The sequence below is a fragment of the Rhinolophus sinicus genome, chromosome 3 (assembly GCF_057876585.1).
Source record: "Rhinolophus sinicus isolate RSI-liver-muscle chromosome 3, RSI-T2T, whole genome shotgun sequence".
Classification (NCBI taxonomy): domain Eukaryota; kingdom Metazoa; phylum Chordata; class Mammalia; order Chiroptera; family Rhinolophidae; genus Rhinolophus; species Rhinolophus sinicus.
The window spans coordinates 67149181-67170721 of NC_142503.1; the positions used below are offsets into that span (position 1 = coordinate 67149181).

Consider the following 21541-nt stretch of genomic DNA (forward strand, 5'->3'; position numbering starts at 1 on the left):
TTTAGGCTGATAATACAATAATACCAGCAGATGCTATAATCACACCCAGAATGGTAACTGTGGGTGGAAGTTACACCCTTGCTCTTTTGTGCCTCTTCTTTAAAAATGAGAAAAATTTTCCCAGAAACTCTTAACCGAGTTGTTTTCTGGAAATGACTTGTTTACTGTTACTTGTTTTTATTTTCCACCACATTACTCATGTGATTATTGCTAAACTAAACCCTGGGAAGAAAAATGGAAGTACCATGATTAGTTCAGAATTATCTTTTGGGGTTTGATAGATATTGAGTAGTTAACCACCATTACCACTATAGTAATTTAAGCATTGAGGTTAATATGGTCAGATTGGGAAAAATGTGTAAGTATGTGGAAAAAAATAACTTAAGCAGCTTGGTTAATATAACTTCTCTTGAATTTACTATTGATACCTTAATTTTGTATATTAGAAGTATCTCTTTGTTTAATTACTGAGACATTTTGCCCAAAAGAATTATAAAACAAAAACAAATATCAGTTCTTTAACTATTGTGTAGGATGTTTCAGCCCTTTTGGTTAGAATGAGGAATCTGAGAACATATACTGATTAAAAATTATCTTCATTTTTCTCAAATCAAATACTGAGAATATATTTTAATATATTTTATATATTGAATATAATTAAAAAATATGTGAAACAAATATTTATAACCCATCTCAAAAACACAGTTTAAAACAATGCTTTATAACATAAAACAACAAATAGTAACAATACCTTCTTGCTATTCTGTTTGATTTCTACTGAACAGTAAAATTATTATTATTTTGTAATGGTAAAGGGCATTTTGACAATCTTGATAGCAGCTTCTAAAAGCTAGTAATTCTATCACTTCAAGGCTATTCTAATAATTTTTGGCAAGTATGTAATTTAAAATACACTAAATTTGCTGTTTAGCTACCACTGTTCTGCCTCATTAATTTTAATATTGTATGTGTTCATTACATTTGTACTCAATGTTACTTGGCCAGTAAATATTTTCTGGTTATTAACATCAGCATAGCCAAATCAGAAAGCAGATTTGATATAAGTGTTTAACCAGAAACTCTCATTAAGAAGATCTTATTTAAACAGTTATCAATTTGAAAATAGTTCCAATTTCTCAAACACTACTTTCAACGTAGAGCATAATGTATTATCACAATAAACACTAAGGTTATTCAAATGTTTATTTTAGATAGAAATTGGTATTTTAGTATACCCAGTGGTGTGTTACTAGTGAGATAGTCTGTATTTTATCCACTTAAAGGGAACTATGCTGTCTTTTTCATTACTTAAATAGATAATAAAGAGAACCTATCATGTAGGAGTTTCTTTGTTTGTTTTACTTTATTCAATGTGGACATTGGGCCTTATAAGAAAATAACCTTGCTCCATTAATAATAATTAGACATCACAATGTGCTTATTGGTTAACATGAATCATTTGTATATTATTTTAACAAATGATGTGTAATATCAGATTCTGATTGGCAATGCTATTTTCTCATCCCAGTGCATGGTCTAGAGTTGTCCTGTCTAATTTGATGGCCACTAGCAATATGTGGATATTGAACATTTGAACTGTGACTAGTGTGACTGAGGAACTGAATTCTTAATTTTATTGAATTTTAACGAATTGAAATTTTAATTTAAATTGCTAGATTTGGCTAATGGCTATTGTGTTGGACAGCACAGACTTAGAGTAAACATATTTGATCTAGTTTAAACTGATTCTCTTAAATGAAAACTCTTATACAACAATTGAATTACAAGTTTCTGTTCATGTAACAATTGATTCCTTTAATAAAATGCTACTGCTTTGGTTCAGGACTTATGTTCTGCTGTGATTGTTTGGATTGCAGACTCTCTTAAGGAATATGGTGGGATAGATGGACATGGGTGGCAGAGCATAACAACCCGTAAGGTTGGTTTATGTGAATGGGGTTAGGATAATACAGGAATGAGGACCTCAAGTTTATAGACAGGAAAAGTCCTAAACACAATTATGAAGCACCTTTCCCAGTGCTTCTCTCCGATAAAGTTCATTCTCTAAAATCCACAGATATTATATCTTCTTAAAAAAAGAGAGAAAAAAAAGAACTGGGAGAAAGAAAAAAAAAAACGGAATCTAGTATTTGCAAATTTATTCAAATGAACAAAAAGTAACAATGTCCTTGCCTGCACTAGAACAGTTTTTCCTCTCAGACTTGATTTAGATTTATAGCCATTTTAATAGTTTCAGATTTTCCAAGTTGGCTTTTAAATTGTCCTTGAAAATAATGTCTTTTTAAAATTATTGTATCATTATGTAATGTGTAGAGACAGTACATTCTTGAAGCTTGAAAAAAATGGAACTTTCCATAAAATTTATTAATACTACACATAGAAAAGTATGGCAATTTTTTTTTTTTTTTTTTTTTTTTTGGATGGGGTATTTAACATGAGATCTAGTCTCTTCAATTTTTAGGTGCACAATGCAGTATTGTTAACTCCAGACACAGTCACTAAAACTTAGTCATCTTGCATAACTGAAAGTTTTATACCAGTTGAATAACAACTCCCCATTTCTCCCCTCAGCTCCTGGCAATCCCCCTTCTACTCCCTGCTTCTATAAGTCTGACTACTGTTTACTACAAGTAATAGAGATCCTAGAATTACAAAGACTCAGAAGTTTTTCTTGCATCATAATTCTGCAATATTTGGCTCCTGGCATCAATTCAATAGCTGTTTGATGACAGAGTCTACCTCTATGCAATGTTCTCAAACCTTTTCTCATGCTTGTCTTATCCTGGTTGTATGGCTGCTATATTTTCATCCATCACATCTATGTTCCAAGCAACAAGGGGGTGACAGGCAAGAACCCATGCCTATGTCTATGTCTTTATCAGAAATTCAAAATTTCTCACAACTGTCCTCTTCCTCCCAAAAGACTTTGACCCACTCCCTACCCTTAGCTCGCCAAAAATAAACAAACAAACAAATAAAGTGGGGGGGGGAGAGTAGTGGAGGGGAGGAGAAGGAAAAAGAAGGGAAGACAAAAATTGATATTTTTATTAGCAAACGGAAAGGAGAGAGAATAAATGTTGAGTAGACAGTTTATAATATATGTCATCCTGGCTATTTAAAGTATTTTCTAAGGTTAAACTTGGCAACTGGCAAGAGAGGAGTGTTTGGGTTTGGGTGGGGTCACTGAATGAAGGCATGAATTTTGAGGAATTTGTAGTTCATGAGTAGCAGCTTTGCAGAGAAGCAAGAAGTATTCAGGACGATAGGATTATAGGATAGAACATAGCATGCCAAGAGTATGTTGTGATTGTTTGTTTTTAGGAGTAGGAATCTATTGTCATACCAGAGTAGGTTTTTTTGTTTGTTTGTTTAGTACAGTGGGAATTCTGTAAGTGGTCTAACAGGAGAGCATTTGACATCTGATCTAATCTTTAGATTTCAGTGACTAAACCTTCATGATTCAGAAGTCTTGGTAAAATAAGGAGCACCAGAATATGATTATGTAGACTCAGTGCTTCTTGAGCTTCTGTCCCTGACAACTGAATAACTTTACTCTAGTCCCTTGAATATTGACTCTTCCTCCTTAACAAGTTACCTGTCAAATAATGTGATTGGATTGCATCTCTAAACTGTTTCCCAGCTTTGGGGCCCTGTAATGGTTGTCTGTTTTCATCTTCCATAAAAAGACATCCTTAATATTCTTTTGGAAACTGTTTCATCTGCCTTTGAAGAAAATGGACTTGAGAGCATCCAGTGAATAACTGACCAAGATAGTACTAGAATTCAGACTTCCTTTCAAAGACCAAAGTTTTTCGTCCTTTGAGTGATTTCTAGGTTTTTAGTTGTGGTTCTGTAATGAGAGAGCGGGGAATTATGTTTATTATTTTCTTCTTTGTTTCTTTTTTGTCATCACTATCCTTGCCAGTATCAAGCGATATTTCTGGCTGATAATGAAAGTTCAATATATGTTAGTGATTAAATGAATGAATATCATTTAAAATATATATATATATATATATATATATATATATATATATATATATATATATATATATAACTATTAAACTCAGTAGCACACATAACCCAATGTATTGCATACCCTATTTTAAATACACTGGAAGTCATCAAGGCATTAAATGTTGAGGTTACCTATGTCTGTTTTCTCATGTGACTATGTATTTGAAATAGGTCTGTTGTACTGGTTCTGTATGTCACTATCATAGAATGTGATTGAGCAAGGATGTAACATTCTTAATTTCTTTACATCTTGAATTCTAATGATGAAGAACCTAAACTTCTCAATTTCAGTAGTTATCTCCAGTATAAACATTGTCAGTTCAAGATTTAAACACCATAATTAAAGATTCTCCATAATCCTTTTCCCCCTCCCTTCACTCCAAGTTGACCTAAGTTCTATGGAGATTTGCACCATTATTCATTTAATCCATGACACTATTAAGCTGTAAAACTAAGAAAAAAAAATGCTGTCAATTTAATTATGAAATAATATAATTATAGTTTACCTAATGCAGGAATCATACACACCAGCCTCTCAGTATTTCTACATTTTTTTATCCCTTCTAAAAAAAAAAAAAGGCAATTTCTTCCACCATCAAATGCATTTTTTTGGTGTGTAATAGTTTCTCAGAACAGAAATTAGCAGAGTTTTGTCTACCTGGAATGTCTTCCCATTTTTAAAAGACGTTGTTTCTTGACAAAAATATAGAATTCACCCCACTGTACCAGTGACAAACATTTGCTTACTGATATAACTTAAAGCCTACTATTCTTTTTCATCCCTTTCTACATATATGATGACTTTTGCTTCAGTGCTGCTTCATGAGATTACTTTTTGAAGGCATTTTAAACATCATTAAACCCATTCTTTATAATACTAACAATGCATATAACTCAATTGAAGTGACAACAATACAAAGAGCTTTGCCAATTTTGTACACACATAGGCAATGGCAACTGTGTAAGAACTACCACCTGACAACAGCTCTAAGATATCATCATTGGAAGATGCATCAAAGATGCACCAAAGATGTTAATATAACATCTTTGTTAATAAACTGTGTGTTTTAGAAGCTATGAAATATAGTCCTTTCCCCAGGAGACGGTGTACTTGCGGTCCTGCTTGATTTGGGGGCTTTAGCCTCTATCCCTGCCACTTCCACCCAAAGAGCCTCTTGTTAATAGTCCATACAGACTATACTATGTACTCCTGGTTCTGTCTCCAACTTCCCTGAATCTTCCAGTCCACCTTTTACAACTTCTGTATTTCCTCTCCAGACAGCAGGAATCCTTGGTTATTTTCACCATGCCATGCTCATGCTCCACATCTGTCAAACTTCCAGTGGGATCTCTGAGAAACTGAGTTAGGGATAGCAATATAGGAGATTTCACTGAGCAGGTGATACTTGAGTTGTAGTTATTTTAAAAATATATGTTAGATATTCAAATAAGAGACATATGAAAGGGGAGAAAGCTTCATTTCAAGCAAAGTTGAAAACATGAGCCAAAGGATGCCCTGTAAAGAGTGTGTGTATGTTGGTGAGTCTCTATAGAACACAGGATATGTGCTAGGATCGTAGAAAATCAGTCAGATTTGGGACCAAATCAAAAAGAGAGTGTTAAAAAACAACATATTAAGGATTTGGATTTTACTATTTATGAAAATGGTCATAAATCGTCAGCTGCTTTGGAGCGAAGGAGTAAATACCATAAAATTCACGTTCTAGGAAAGTGATTTTGGTAACTTGGTAAAAGATGAATTAGAGTTGGGAAGAACTAAGGTCCAGTATTTTGAAGTTGTTTCAGTTGTTCAGTTGAGAGGCGTCAAAACAGAAGTATTGGCCAGCTTAGGAGAGGCGGGAAATGAGAACACTTGATAAGATAATAGTACTCCCGCAGAGTGTAGGGCCTGAGAAGTAGTCCAAGAGGACCTGAGGGCTCCCACTGGCGATGAGGACTAGGTAGGCAGATGGCGTTTCATTATTTGAATTAAGAAGATACAGTGGAGACCAGGTTTAAGGCTGGAGGCTGATGGGTTTGATTCTTAATAGGCTAAAAATATTTCTTATCGGGCTTCAGAGAAAGAATGTTTTCTTCAGTATTGTTTGGTCTATAGTTTAGTCCTGCCAGGGAAGGATGAGAGAATGGGTGTTCCACGTAGCACATAGTAAGTGTTAGGGTGAAAACATCTGGGATAAATTGAGGAAATCCCAACTCAAGGAGTGTAACACTCTAGTAATTTGGACAGTCTGAAACATAAATAGGTTTAAGAAAATGTTGGATAAGTAATATAATGTATCATAATAGACAGTTATGCACATGCACATGTTTTGAGATTGATTTTGAATTTCCAAATGCATTTCTGAAGCTACATTAGGAGATTCTTCATGTACTAGATACTTCTCGACCACAAAACATCTTACAGTTCCATTGCTAAACATTTCTTAGGTTCTCGTAAGAAGTCCAAGTTCAAAAGGCTATATAATGATAGAGTTGGATTAAGTGCCTGTGAGTTTATGTTCTTATTCTGCTAAATGAAACTGCCATTTTGATTTCACTGATTTATTTTTTCATAGTCCACAATTCATTATCAACATGATTAAGTGTTTTATGCATGGAAAGGACAAGGGTTGTATAAAATGAGGACGAAGTGTTACTGTTTTTTAACGACTTTCAATATCTTTTTTAAAAAGCTTAAATTTACCCTCAAATTAAAATATATTAAAAGTCATGAGCTTATACAAATCTAATGATCATTTAGAGATCTATTATAGATTGCTTGCAAAAGGTTTAGATAAAATAAGTTGATAGAAAGTATTGCTCATTCTTATACATATCTTTCGTGAAATTCTAAATGTTGATTACAAAGGAAGATGTATTCAGTTAGTAAAATTTGCATACCTTTGGCTATTCTTTCAGTTTGACTAAATGCTTTCTGTTTTAATGGCTCTTATTAAGAGAAGTTTCTTGGAAGCTATGGTTTGGATAGTAAAGTCTGGTATATAATTAGGATAAAGGTCTATAAAAATGTGTGTGATGAAGCTATAACTTCGTATTATCATAAACTAGTCAATAAAGTAAGAAAATGGGCAAACTTACCCCATTGTATATGTTTATGGAAAACCTTATCTTCTGTATGGATAAATTCTGTTATTGTGTTATAAATATTAGAAGTATTTTTGTTTGTTTGTTTCATAGACCATACTTCTAGGCCTACAGCTTCAATCAATTAATTAGAAATAGGATCAGTTAAGATTTATATTTACAGAAACTAGGGAAACAGATAACTATATTGTATACTTGTTAATGAAAGTCATTTATGAATATTATGTGCGGGTATCACTTTAGTGTGACTTTGAAATAGTCTAACTACCCACACTAGTTACATGTAGAATCCCTTTGAAAAGTTAGAATTATAATTTAAAAGATGGTATCTGATATAATTAATAAAGACAAAGTAATCATGTGTTTTATCTGTGCCATTCACTGTTAATTCCCTTAGACTAAATACTTTCATTATCTTCTTGCCACTCCAAATCTTAAGGAATATTTTTAAATGTGTTTAAATTTGTTCCAGGATGAACATTTATATTTTTTTTCTTGCAGATAAGAATGTGCCTTTTGATGAGAGGATTTCATCTTTCTACATTGAAGAGCAGAATTTCTATGTTTAAGGAATAAGAAGCCACTTTATCAATTGGGGGGGGGTATTTAAGTTACATATATTATGACAACCTTTAATTTGTTGTTTCAGTAAGTACTGTTATCATTTGCTATATCTTTGTATGTATAGAAGTGTTCTTAATGGGCTTAGAGTTATTGGCAGTAAACTGTACTATAATAGAAATCTGTTTGAAAATTACTTTAAAGCAGTGTTTACTGATCAGTTTTATTTTTTGCTTACCATATTATTGTAAAGTGTTTTATATACTAGTCAGATAATGTTTTGTTGTTTTCTTTTTTCTGGTTAATTATATTTTTTTTTTTTCCCGGAACTATAAATTCCAGCAACTAACTGGTATGTAAAAATAATTTTAAAATTCCTTTACCAAGATATACTTCCCATTTTTGTGGGGAAAAGAAGTCAAATTTATCACTTTGCTTTTTGTTTTTTTTTTAAATACTAATAAATGTCTGAGTTGTATGCAAAACAATAAATATGATTTAAAATTATTTTAAAGTGGTACAGACAGAATGTGTTTACAAAACAAACTCAAACACTATATAGAATTATATATTAACTTACATATTTTGTATGATTTCTAGAAAAATTTGTCAAAAAAGGGTTATTGTATTTTAGCAAATTCCTTGTTAAGATACCTACTTTGATTAGATATTTGAGAAGCTATTGAATTTCACAGCCATTTTATTTATTTATTTACAGTATTGTGAAAGAAAAATATTGGCAAAAACATTCCAGTCATATTATGGTGTAGGAGAACAAGAAATTAAAGTACATGCATAGTCTATGGAATCAGACAGACCTGGATACAGAGACTGGCTTCGTTATTTCTGAACAAATCATTTAACCTTACTGAGCTTCAGTTTTTCACATTCTAAAAATTTACTTATAGGAAAAGCATGGGTCACAAATTCAGTTGCTTACAGGGGCCAGGGCGGTCATTTAAATGAGTGTGTATCAGTCAGGATAGGCTAGATCGTATAGTAGTTACAGATGGTAGCCTAATCAGTGGGTTACAACAAAAACTTATTTCTCACACATGCTGCCCATTTGTTATAGACTGTGATTCTGCTCTCCCTTGTGTTTTCTCCAGAGCCAACCTAAGCTGGTGGAGAAACCTCTGCCTGTAATATTGCCTCATAGCTGAATGTCCAGACATGGTGAACTGCGTGCTAGTTCATAAGTTTCTGCCCTAAAGTGATATATTTAATTTGCTTCTACATTTTATTGGTCAAAAGAAACCCTAAGGCCACTTCAGAGTTCCACAAGGCAAAGATAGGTAATCCTCTAGCAATGAGGTAAGTTGGAGTATGTGGCCACCCAGAATGCCGACTTAGTCTTACCTTTGTGCTGACAGGCTTTCTGCCAAGAGTCAAGTCCCTTGATGTCAGTGTATTTGTGTATATTGTGTAAGCAGGGACTAAGTGAAATACATCTCCTCTTCTAAAGGGATCAACGCTGTTCAGCTCCCAGTAATTGCTGCTACAAGGAAATACTTGCCCAGTATTGCTAAATATTTTAGTTTTTATTTTCAAGAGATGCCAAGACTAGATTTCTTATATGAAGTTTCCTCATTTTAAAATGTTATTTAAAAAGAACACATTTTTTTGATTAAATGTAGCCCCATACCTACCATTTAGTGATATTTGTAAATCATATACTATAATATCTTAGAAATAATGATCATTCCTTTAATAACTGCTGTTATTTAAACTGACTTTTGTGTTAACACTAAATGGAAATAAGAATCAAATCTGCTGAAGAATAAGAATTTTAATTATTAAGATAACTTAAAGTAATGGTAATTTTCATAAGTGATCTTCCAATTGATTTTAAAGGAGATGTTACCAAAATGTTTTAAGCAGTGGTGGCAACTTTATTAGAAATATACAGTTTCTCTAGATGACTACTATAAAAGTAATATTTTTCAACTGAATATGGAAATTCTGGCATGCTGATTAAAAATGCTTTTATTTCATTAGTTTCACATAGTCATTCTTGAACTGCAAATCTACCGTTATAATCATCATAAGCCATACCTTGATTTAAGTTCCAGATAGTATGTCAAATTTTAGCTGCATTAGGTATCTAACAAACATTCTGAAGAAATGGTTAGGATTTTCGCCTACAAAGCTCTGTGGACATTATAAAATGGCTGGTGATAACTTAGATGTTGTAAAAACATGTTGCTATTCTCCTTTCCCATTTTGTACTTCCTTTTGGCTGTGTTTTTTGGTAAGAGCCTAACCTAGGAATTAGAGATCAGTGGAGTAATTGCATTCTAGTTCAGGAGAAGAGAAAATGGAGAGAAAGGATAAGTTTGAAGTAATTCATAGATGTTCTACACATGAACTGGAAGCTCTGACCAACCATACATGGAGCTGGAAAATCAAGTTGTTCTTTCTTCCTAATTTCTCAGGTTTATTAGGTAGGTAACCTTGGGCGGGGTGAGTACTCAGCCTGCACCTTGTCAGCTTCTAGCTGGTTTGAGAGTTTAGTTGCCTTACCAAGAATATAATCTATTACATTTTATCACCTGCCCTCTCTCTCCCCCTTCTCTCTCTTTTTTTATGTTCTTTGTTTTGCTACTTTAGTTCTAATTTTATTGATTTTCCCTTATTCAGTATAGTTTTACCTAATTTACCTTTCTAAATGAAGCAAGAAAGGAAAGATAGTTTGTTTCTCTCATGTGGGGAGGTAAAAAAGAAAAATGATTGAAGGGATGAATGTAGTGCAATAATCCATTCCATAAATATGGGTGATCAGTATACCTATTTCCCTAAATACTCCTCTGGCTACCCCACCGCTTTCAAGGATGGCTTTCATAAACAGCTTTACCTTCAGTGACTTATAAGAATCAAGCAGAAATTATTCTCAATACAGATGCTATGCTTGATTTACTAAGATGTTTAATGTTTCCTTTCATTTCATAGTATCATCCCCTACGTCAGAAGTTGAATGTTTTAAAGCCACAGTTTTCAATATATTTTATCTGCCCATGACAGTAGCATGTTACAAGGTAAGAGGTAAATGTAGAAGGAGAGAAATTAAATTTCCATAGACTAGGAACCATCACATTTCCTGCAGAATGTAGTGCAATAATCCAATGGAGTGGCTGGTTGAGAAACCATCAATGGTGCATGTTCCATTTGAAGATCTTATTGTAGAACCACAGTATAGGATCCATAGCCAAGCTTCTGGCTCTATTTTTGTATCTGACTCAGTATATCAATATTTGTTTTTATTTGGATTTCTCTCCATTCTTATTACACAAATTCCATCAGTAACCATGCCGTATCACCGAGGATAAGGCAAAATGAGGTAGTTTTTCGCAAATAGGTGTTTGAAGCCAAGTAAGCAAAACATCTCTGATAGTTATTTCCCTTAATCTTTCAGGGTACTTTTAGAGGCAATGTAGGCCCACACCTGTTATTACCTAAAAGGGGTTAGGAGTTCATTTCATCCTTTGGTTCTGCTCACCCTCTTATCTGAAGAAAGTTCTTGACATAGAGTGCACCTCAGACAGTTTTGTTTTTGCTTTTTTTGTTTGTTTGTTTGTTTTGTTTTGTTTTGATTTAATACTTTATCTCCAAAAAAGGAAGGATGGCAACCCTTAAGCTTCAAACTTGTTTTATGCATTTTCCCCACTGAATCTTTTGTTAGTTCATCCATACAGGGTCTTACCTTTTCTACCTTTTTCCCCTTTTTTTGCAACTGGTTACATAGTGCCTCCTACAGCCTCTCAAAAAAATACCTCTTTGAACCTTCTCCTAACTGGACCCTCAGACCAATTTTCCAACTATATTTTAACTAGTAAGTTTCTCATGGAACAATAGCTTCTGAATAAATCAGTTAAATTTTAAATAGACTATTACCTATTTAGTCAGGGAGGCCTAGGAAGCCTGCAGATTTCCAAATGACAGACTTGAGATCTTTGATTAGTTGCCTTTGGCTTACTCATATTTGCGATACATCACGGAGCTATGGATTTAAGAAATCCTAGTATCTGAAGTAAAATCAACAGGTACGATCTTTCCGAAAAGACAAACTCTGGATATTTCTGTGGGTAATTTTTTCTTAGAATATGGCAAGCTAGGCTCCAAAAGTAATCATTCCAATTCTTTGTCTTGTCCTTTCTAATAGATTTCAATTTCTATTTTTAAGATATGTTAATTTTTATTTGACGGTATTTCCCGACTCTCTGTGGTAAAATAGACATTGCCAGATAGGGGTAGGTTAATTGAGCTTATTTCTCACATGCGCTGGGATCTGCTTATTCCTCCTGAATTAGTTACCTATCAAGATACTGAACAATATTCCCAGCAAAAGCACCTACTCTGGATATCTGTACAGTTTTATTTATATGGTATCAAAAACAATTACATCTGGGGACCTGAAACCCGAAACTGTTAGCAGGACCAAAGAGACTCTTCATAGACATAATGAGGAGCAAAATATTTCTTTTCTGCAGGAAATGTGATGGTTCCTAGTCTATGGAAATTAAAAAAAAAAAAAGTATATATGTGTGCTGTTCCCACACTCACGTTATATTGGCATAGGGAGTGGCCTAAGTATCTGTATCCTTAGACAAGCTCCACCAGTGACCCAGTTGTAACCTCAGAATGAGATCGTCTGCCAGTCTGAGGATTAACCACATCATGATTAAGAGCAGAGCTTCAGGTCTAACCTTATGCTGTTTTCTGGTTCCATCACTTTCCTCAACTTAGTTATCTTCAGGATTTCTTTTTTCACATGTTCTCCACATGTAACTAATAATTCAGGCTAATTGAACACTGATGTACTAAATGCTTTAGATTCGTTAATTCATTCAATCCTCATACTAACTCTTTGAGGGGAAGATGATTATCCTCATTTTGCAGCTAAGGGTACTGAGGCTGAGAAAGATTAAAGGATTTGCCCCAAATCCAACAACTAGTAGTAGCAGAATGGCCTGTTGAATGTAAGTTCAGGAAATTTAATTTTACTAATGTAAATTTTGGCTTATTTCCCAAAGGATAAGGTTGTTTATAAATGTACATACAATGAACAGATAGAATCATTTTGAAGAGGTGAGGAAATTGAAGCACAGGTATATAAAAGGTAGGGAAATAAAGTCATACTATGATTTTATTGTCTCACATCTATGCTATGAAATTTCATACACTTGCTCTAATTGTGTCAGAAGTGTCACTCAAGAGAGAGGCAAAGTTTTTCAGTTATTACTAGTACAGAGACCAGAGGGAAATTTCTTTTACTAGGTTTTCAAGGAGTAACATAATGGAGGTCTGGTATACAGTAGTGTATACCAGTGAACACTTTTCTCAACATCTTGACAGTGAACCCACAAAGTATATCATGCACATCTTTCTTATAAGGTCTTTTAATGTAAACGCCTGACATCACACTCCATTATAGTTCAGTAAAACTAATTTCACAGGAAAGCAAAATAATCCTGTTTATATACAGCCATCTACTGATTTATATGAACTGATGGATGAATTTTAATAGCATCTAAGGCAGCCTTTCCCAAAATAGTCTATAAAAAGAATCACTCTCCTTGGCTTCTCTGATATCTTCTTGTTTGCTTTTCCTCTTCTATTTGTAGCTCTCTCTACTTTTTGGTTTCTCCTCTTTACACTCTGATCTCTCCCTAGGAATAATTACTCATGACTTCATTTATTATATATAGACAGTGTCAAAGTAAAAATTGCACTAGGCAAAATTAAACAGGCAATTAAGAGTTTATTCAAGGCTATTATAGTAGTGGAGAGAGGCCAGAACTGAATTTAACCTCAATTCCACTGTAACAAAGAGCAGAAGGGTTTTTAAGTACTGGGGTGAGCTAGTTGGGAAGAAGATGTTAGGGCCATCTATGTTTTCTAGTTGTCTTGATCCAAAGGAAAAATAAACTCATATCTTTATGATAAGAGATAGTTTTGCAATTTGGTCCTGTCAAAGTTAGGCTCTTACTCTCCCATAACAGCTGAGAGATAAGGGTACTAGCTCCCTTAAAATTCATTCATGCTTCCAAAAGATGATTCCAGGTCCCTAAGAAAGACATTCCTGGATTGTGAAACTGTCAAGATGTTTTTAAAAATATTTACAAAATAAAGAGGCAACCAACCAAATGGGAGAAGATATTTGCAAACAACACCTCCGATAAGGGACTATGTCTGAAATATATAAGGAACTCATACAACTCAACAACAACAACAACAACATACAATCCAATTAAAAAATAGGCAGAGGACTTTTTTTGATGAGAGATTTCTCCAAAGACGACATACAAATGGCCAATAGACATATGAAAAAATGCTTAACATCACTAATCATCAGAGAAATGTAAGTAAAAATCACAATGAGATATCACCTCACACCAGTCAGAATGGCTATCATCAACAAGACAAATAATAACAAGTGTTGGAGAGACTGTGGAGAAAAAGGAACCCTCATACACTGTTGGTGGGAATGCAGATTGGTGCAGCTGCTATGGAAGGCAGTGTGGAGGCTCCTCAAAAAATTAAGAATAGAATTACCATATGACCCAGCAATCCCTCTCCTGGGTATCTACCCAAAATATCTGAAAACATTTTTCTGTGAAGATATATGTGCTCCAGTATTCATTGCAGCTTTATTTACGGTGAACAAGACATGGAAACAACCAAAATATCCTTTGATAGATGATTGGATAAAGAAGATATGGTGTATATATACACAATGGAATATTATTTTGTCATAAGAAAAGATGAAATAGTGCCATTTGCGACAACATGGATGGATCTTGAGATTAGTATGCTAAGTGAAATAAGTCAGACAGAAAAAGTCGGGAACCATATGATTTCACTGATAAATAGTATATAAAACTGAAAACAAAGGAACAAGACAAACAGATGAAGAAACAAAAACTCATAGACACAGACAATAGTTTAGTGGTTACCAGAGGGTAGGGGGGGTGAGGGGTGAGAGATGAGGGTAAAGGGGATCAAATATATGATGATGGAAGGAGAACTGACTCTGGGTGGTGAACACACAATGGGATTTATAGATGATGTAATACAGAATTGTACACCTGAAACCTATGTAACTTTACTAACAATTGTCACCCCAATAAACTATAGTTAAAAAAAAAAAGATTTACATCTCAAAGGGACAGAGATAATTTACATTTACAAGTTTTCTAAAGTAAATGATTGGAAAAAAAAAAAAAAAAAGAAAGGTAAGGGATGTTGCAGTAGGAAGAAGCCTGTCAGTTTAGTCAGGCTGAGGGGAAAAGCCATTCCAGTCAGCAGAACACTCGCAAATGTGTTGCCTTCAATTTTCTGACTCTTAAGACCTGTATATCCAAACCTCTGTATATACTTCCCACCCATACATGGGTGGTCCATATATCCCTCAAATTAATGACCATCCTCACCAAACTAGGCCTTATTCCCAGACTAGTGATGGGCATCAACCGTCATTCAAGTATACCAGCCAGAAATCATGAATCTTCCTTAGCATCTCCCTTACCTCTTATATCCAAATCAACACTCTGTTCACACACACACACACACACACACACACACACACACACACACAATCAAAGAGGGCACTTTGGCAGTACCCAGTTTTTTTCCAGGTTAAAATTATTGGGCACATAACTATATGCCCATTTTTGTTGTGAAATGAACAGAAATGTTCTATAAGAAAATCAGGTGTTACTGGCTGCTATCTCAGCCAGTCTGGATTGAATTAGTCTTCCCTCCAGGCACATCTCCTACTTAGGCTGTTCAGTTTCCGTAAGAGGATGCTAACTCCATCTCCATAGGAGCATTTGAGTCCATCTTTAATTATATACAATATTTGCACTGCTGGGTTTATCAGATATACAGAAAGCTTACTAGCAAAAAGTTTTTATAAACATTGGTAATAGCAATCACTGGCCACCAATTCTTCTAGATTCTGAATTTTATTCTTTGATTAATTCAGACTACCAACAGCTGTAAAACTTCACTACTTTTCATTTTGTAGAATTGCTTTAGACTGTCTGGCATGCTGCTTTCACTGAAGAGAGATGTTATAAAATATATAGCTGTGAAGTATAAGGTTATATTTAACTTGTTAGCGGTGGGTAAGTTGTATACTACAGCACACAGTATCTTTTTCTTTTCTTTTTTTTTTTTTTTTTAAGGATCTCTGAGAAATGTTTACTTCAATTTGGTATCCGAAATGTTTGGGTTCCCAGTGAGCAGCTAATGTGATTGTTACTTTTATACTCTGGCAATTTTATAATCATTTGACTGATTCTCCCCCCCCACCCCACCCCCCCAAAAAAAAAAGTCAAAGCTGAACAGCAGCCTCCGCTTAGCAAAGTACAATACTTTATGGTATCATTTTGTGTATCCACCTCATCTCTGGAGTGTAAGTTTGGTTATATGGTCGTGTGTGACCAAAAGCCCAAATAGGAGATTATTTCTTCTAATGTCTTGAAGTTAGGAAGTTTGTGCTTGCTAGTGCTTCTTTTATAGTTTAAAGCCTTCAAGGTCAAAGTCCCTTAAAATGTCTTGATATTTCCTCATGATCTTAAGATGACTGTTCTAGATGCAGGCATCATGACTTTTTGAAAAAGGAAGAAGGAAAAGACCAGAAGAAAAATAGTCCTGATAGCAGGTGTCCCTGCCATCTACCATTTCAGGTCAAACTTCCTCAACACTTAGTAGGTTAAAACAATTCATTGTCATCATATATGGTTGTATATTGACTAGGCTAACTGCCTGTCTGTTCTTGGGATCACTCCTGTAATTGCAGTAAGATTGTATCTGGGACTGCAGGCATCTGCAGGTTTACCAGAACTGAAAGTCAAAGTGACTCACTCATGTGGTTGGGTTGATGCTGGCTGTTGGCTAGGGCCTCATTTGAATTGCCTACACATAGCTGGCTTCCCACAGCATGGCGCTGGGGGACGTCATAGGAGTGAGTGTTGAAAATAAAAGTGGCAGGGCTTTTTATGACCTGCTCTCAGATGTTTGAGAATATTGCTTCTGTCACATTCTATTGGTCAAGAAAATAACTGAAGTGTATTCAGATTCAAGGGAAGGAACCTACCTTGTCATGTGAGAAAGCGGCATGTGGACACGGAGGCAAAGAATCAGTGGTGGTCATTTTTGGAGCCTGTCTACCTACCACAGGCTGCACCCTGGCTACAAGTATGCATGCCCCTTCTACATGCAAAATAGACTAATCCCTTTCTACTATTCCCCAAATTGTATTCCATTATGGCTTTTGTTTAAAAGCTAGGATTCGTCATTTAAATCAGGTTCCAGGGAAGGTGAGGATCCAATTTTTCAGATGTAGTTGCTCAAGCATGATTTCTCTCTAATGGGAGATTTTTGAACTAAAGAGACAATTTATCAGCTCTATTAGCTCAGCAAGATATCTGGTCAACACATTCAATATTACAATGGTGATCCAAGAGTATGAAATTTGAAAAAAATAAATAAATAAAACCTCCAATTTTAAAAAGGAGCGGGATCTGACAGGAGGCACATAATGTTCACTCATCCACAGGAAGTCTGAAGTCTAGCTGAGCACAAATCACCAGTTTCCTTGATTAGAGTCGAGTTGTACTCCCTAAGAATGAGTCTCTGTGTCATTTGCCTCTGCCCTCTAGGATTCTGACTCCACGGTCTAACTGTTATATTCTTTTCATTTAGAAATGGGCTGTGTTTGCTGCTGAGTAGCTTTCTTCACCTACTTTCTGCCTTCAAAAAGGTTGGAGCCCCTGGAAGCTCTTTTTTTATTTTTATTTGTTTTATTTTATTTTAAACCTCCTCTATCCCTTTCAGTTCAGTCTTATTGGGGTTTACTTCATTAGACAAAAGCCACCCACAATTTTTTTTTTTTTTTTTTTTTTTTTTTTTTTTTCTCCAGAGAGGCTCCTTTCTACTTTGTGCTGAGAGTCTTCACGGTGTGGGGTCAAATCCTTAAGATTCTTAGGAGCCCTATTTTCTAGTTAAGAAAGTCTGTAAGATACTCGAGATATTCATAGAAGCCGTTTTGTCTGGTTGAGGCCCTGCCATAAATGTTCTTAGGTGTCAGTAAAAGGTGTTCCATATGTACTGTTAAACTGAACTTTACCCTCCTGTTATGTGTTACTGGAAATACTCTGGGTTTCAGTTTTGCCCTCAGGCCATTTCTTATTTTGAGAAACTGTTTGCTGCCTGGAAAGACTGAAGATGATAAATAGTTCTACTTCTGAGCCCAATAAACCATAACTCTTTTCTTTTTCCTCTAAATTCTATAAAACACTGAATATTTTGTTTTGTTTTGTTTTCTTGTCTTTGTTTTGTTTTTTAAGCTTATTTTTTCACCTGTATCTTATCCTATGCATCTGACAGAAAACAGTTGACACTTTCAACATTCTGCCTGGAAATCTCCTTAGCCTGATATATCAGTTCATTAGGACTATTTTCTATTTTTCACTGCAGCATGTTATCACTAAACTTTTTGCCACTAAAAGGTTTCATATGATCTGGTTTCAAAAGTTACTGAATATAACTTCTGCTATATCGTATCAGTCAAATCATTCACTAAGGTATTTCCAGATTCATGAAAAGAATTGGACTCTACTTTTTGATATGTTAAGCAACATGCATGTAAAGAAAAGGAAGGAATTTGTGGTGGCCATCTTTGGAGATTATTTACCACACCAGGAAAGTAAAATTTTCCAGAAATCCTGAGCACACTTCAACTTTTCTCATTAGTCAGAGTTCTTTCAGAGTTTGTTAAGGGAACAGTACAGAGACTAGGAAGTTTTTTTTGTGTTTTTTGTTTGTTTGTTTGTTTGTTTGTTTGTTTCTGGGTTTATTGCCAACCCACACAAAAAAAATAGGAGTTCCCTTAATGAGAAAGAAGGGAATGGGTATTTGGTAGGAGACTAACATTTGCTGTTGTCCATACCTTGGCTATTTAACATTCTATATACACCATTCTTCCAAACAGTAGAATATAACCACTTTTTTGCCCCCAGTGGAAACATCTCAAATTCTATTCAAGTTACTGCATACATCTCAAAGTTCAAGGGGTGTAATCTTGATGATGGGTAATCTCACCAGTAGGACCACTTGTAGCTCCTGGTTCTCTGGAAGTTTAACTGTGTCCAAAACAAGTTTATCTGTGTCCAAAACAAGCACAGTGTTGGCAAAGATAGATTAACTATAATGAAAACTTCCATTTGAGAAAAGAGGGGATTGAGAAAATAAAGAGAAATAGCATTCATAGCAATTTTCAAATCCTGCTGATCAGGAATAGCAAGGACGCCCAGAACTAGCAGTGGAGTAAGCTCTGGGTCAGCCATTCGCCCATGACTCTGCCTTCTGAGAGGCTGCACAGATAGGATACTTCAGGCTCTCATACAGTTCGAAAACAATTGTCTGTGATTATTGGGGAACCTGAGAACTGCTTTGTAACATTTTTTAGTGGAGCAATAACAGTCACAAGATTTTGCAATCCAGACTGGGTGTTTGGTCATGATATAGCTCCGTCAGAATGTGTCAGAATGTTGGTAGGTTACTCGTGTCTAGTCAGTGTCCTGTAGGTGTCACTGTATCCTGGAGCTAAAGATTTTATCTAGTCAAAGTTTTGAACCTCAAATATTCTTTATTCCTTCATGGGTAATTTTCATTTTATTTTACATTTTTACTTTCCTTTTAGATATTGCAGAATATATTGAATTAAGAGAATCTATGGGGTGGTAAACTGTCTACACATTTAGTGGCACAACGAAACTAGGGACAGGTAGGCATGTAAAGCTTGCAATTGGAGCAAAACTCCGTATGAACAGAAGTCCTTGGTTGTGGACAGAATGCCCTCTGGCTTTCAAAGCCTAAGTCTTTGTCAGTATACAAAAACCAGTTGTACAAAATCCCTGTCAGGAGAAGCAGTAGCAACAGGATAGATTAAGTTATTGGCATATGCCAGTCTGGATGGTGGGGGCTAGCCAATCTGAAGGGAGCAAGGCTGGTGGGAGGCTGGAAAGTTCAGGATCTAGGGTAGAACAGTGGCCTGGGAAAGTTAAATGGTTAGTGTGCTCCTCAAAAATCCCAGTTTACCAAACCAGTCCCTAGGATGGTTTGTGCAAACAGGAATATTCCCATTATTGACAGGCCTTTACATTCTTCCTACTCTCCCTCCCTTAACTTAATAGTTGTTACCTTGCAATAATTAAAGTAATATATTTGGGGGAAGGCCAAACCCTTAATCTCATTTTTGCTTTCAGACAGGCCACATTTGCCTACCAGTTTACCTCTTCCTGCGGTTGCTGGTTTTGCTGCCCTCTCAGTGGCTTCTATTTAGGGTCTGAAATGTATTTTTATTTTTTAACCTTCTAAGGCTCCAAATTAGAGGATTCTCTAGTAATATTGATATCAGACTGTAGGGAGAGAGTACTTCTTTTACCAAAGTGGCATTTCCTCCCATCTGTGTTTGCAAGCTTTCTACCTCTTACCTGGGTTCACCTAGCTCTTGTAGATTTTCCTAAAGGTGACAATAGAGCCTGTGCTAGCCAACATTCTGATCAATCTCCACTTTTTCCAACAGTACAGCTTTTGTCAGTGTATATAGTTTGCTTCACAAAGTTCATCAGGTGACGATTTGACCAAATATTTTTCATTGTACAACAGTGTGACCAGTTTTCCAGTATCAAGCATCTCAGACCTGAGTTTTCATCTCGCCACGTTCTCCATTAAGCCAATTCCAAACTTCAGTTTCTTTTATGTAGAGCACCTATGTCTAGTAACAATTATTGAATCACTCATGGTACTTAAGCGCAAGAACAATGCATGTTCACTAATTTAAGTGGCAACGATTTATAACAATCTCCAGAAGGCCCAGAGAAAAAAACTGCCGAAAGGGAAACTATTGTTGCCGTGCTTGTCACCTAACACTTATGACACTAGGAACTGGATAACAGAAACTACTACAACTGACCCAGAAAAACAGACCTCTGTGATTAGACATGTCAGAAGATCAGATCTCCCTACCAAAGGCTGACTCATGTTGCTCTGTTCTTTTGCCGAACTTCTGGTTTGGTATTGCAAAGCAGTGTGGGTCTTGCAGTTTTTAACTTTATAGTCTCTACTTTACAGAAAGACAAGCTAAAAAGAATGTAAGAATGGATGTTGAATAAGTAGATATCTAGAATCTGCGACACCTAATTTTTATTCTATTTCTTTTCCTGTTGAGAAATAGCATAGCATAATGGTGACTACAACATAGTAAGTAGGCTCAGCGTTCAGACTTCAGTAACATCCATGCTACACTAGCCAGCTGTGTAGCTTTGGGTAGTCATTTTTCTAAATTTCAGTATCCCTATTTAGAGAAATTGGGATAATCCTATAACGTAAGTTTAGCGTGCTAACTATGTGGAGTAGTGCAAATAGTTATCATAATAGTATCTTCATGAAGCCAATTCTCACTAAGTAATATAATAGTTATGGCTATTATATATTATCTCCACTTTGAAACACTCTCCTAAGTTAGCTTTTTCTCAATTTGAAATGTATACTATATTTATTTTGAAAAGGTATTTAAGGGTTTTGAAATTTCTTTTTAGAATGAGACATGGCTTAAATAAATATAAATAATTCTGAGTATTAAAATATTTTAAAAGTTTGCATGAAAATTTAAGTCACTGAAATTAGAAAATTTCTCAGGATTTTCAGGAAGAGCTGTAAAAGCCTTCTGTAAAAGTTTATCACCTCACATTTTTCTTTGGATCATGTTGCTGAGTCTTAATATTTAGTCACTAATGCTACAAAATTTTGTTAAGTACCTTCTATGTGT

The 21541-nt window shown here is 35.1% G+C and overlaps 1 protein-coding gene across 1 annotated transcript in view; it reads left to right on the forward strand.

Moving 5' to 3' along the window:
- Positions 1-8211, forward strand: part of FAM174A (family with sequence similarity 174 member A) — a 30220-nt gene extending 22009 nt beyond the window's left edge. The window contains exon 3 of the mRNA XM_019727926.3: positions 7645-8211. Within this exon, the coding sequence (XP_019583485.2) occupies positions 7645-7648 (4 nt within the window). The 3' untranslated portion in view covers positions 7649-8211. The remainder of the gene's footprint in view (positions 1-7644) is intronic.
- Positions 8212-21541: the final 13330 nt, after the last annotated feature.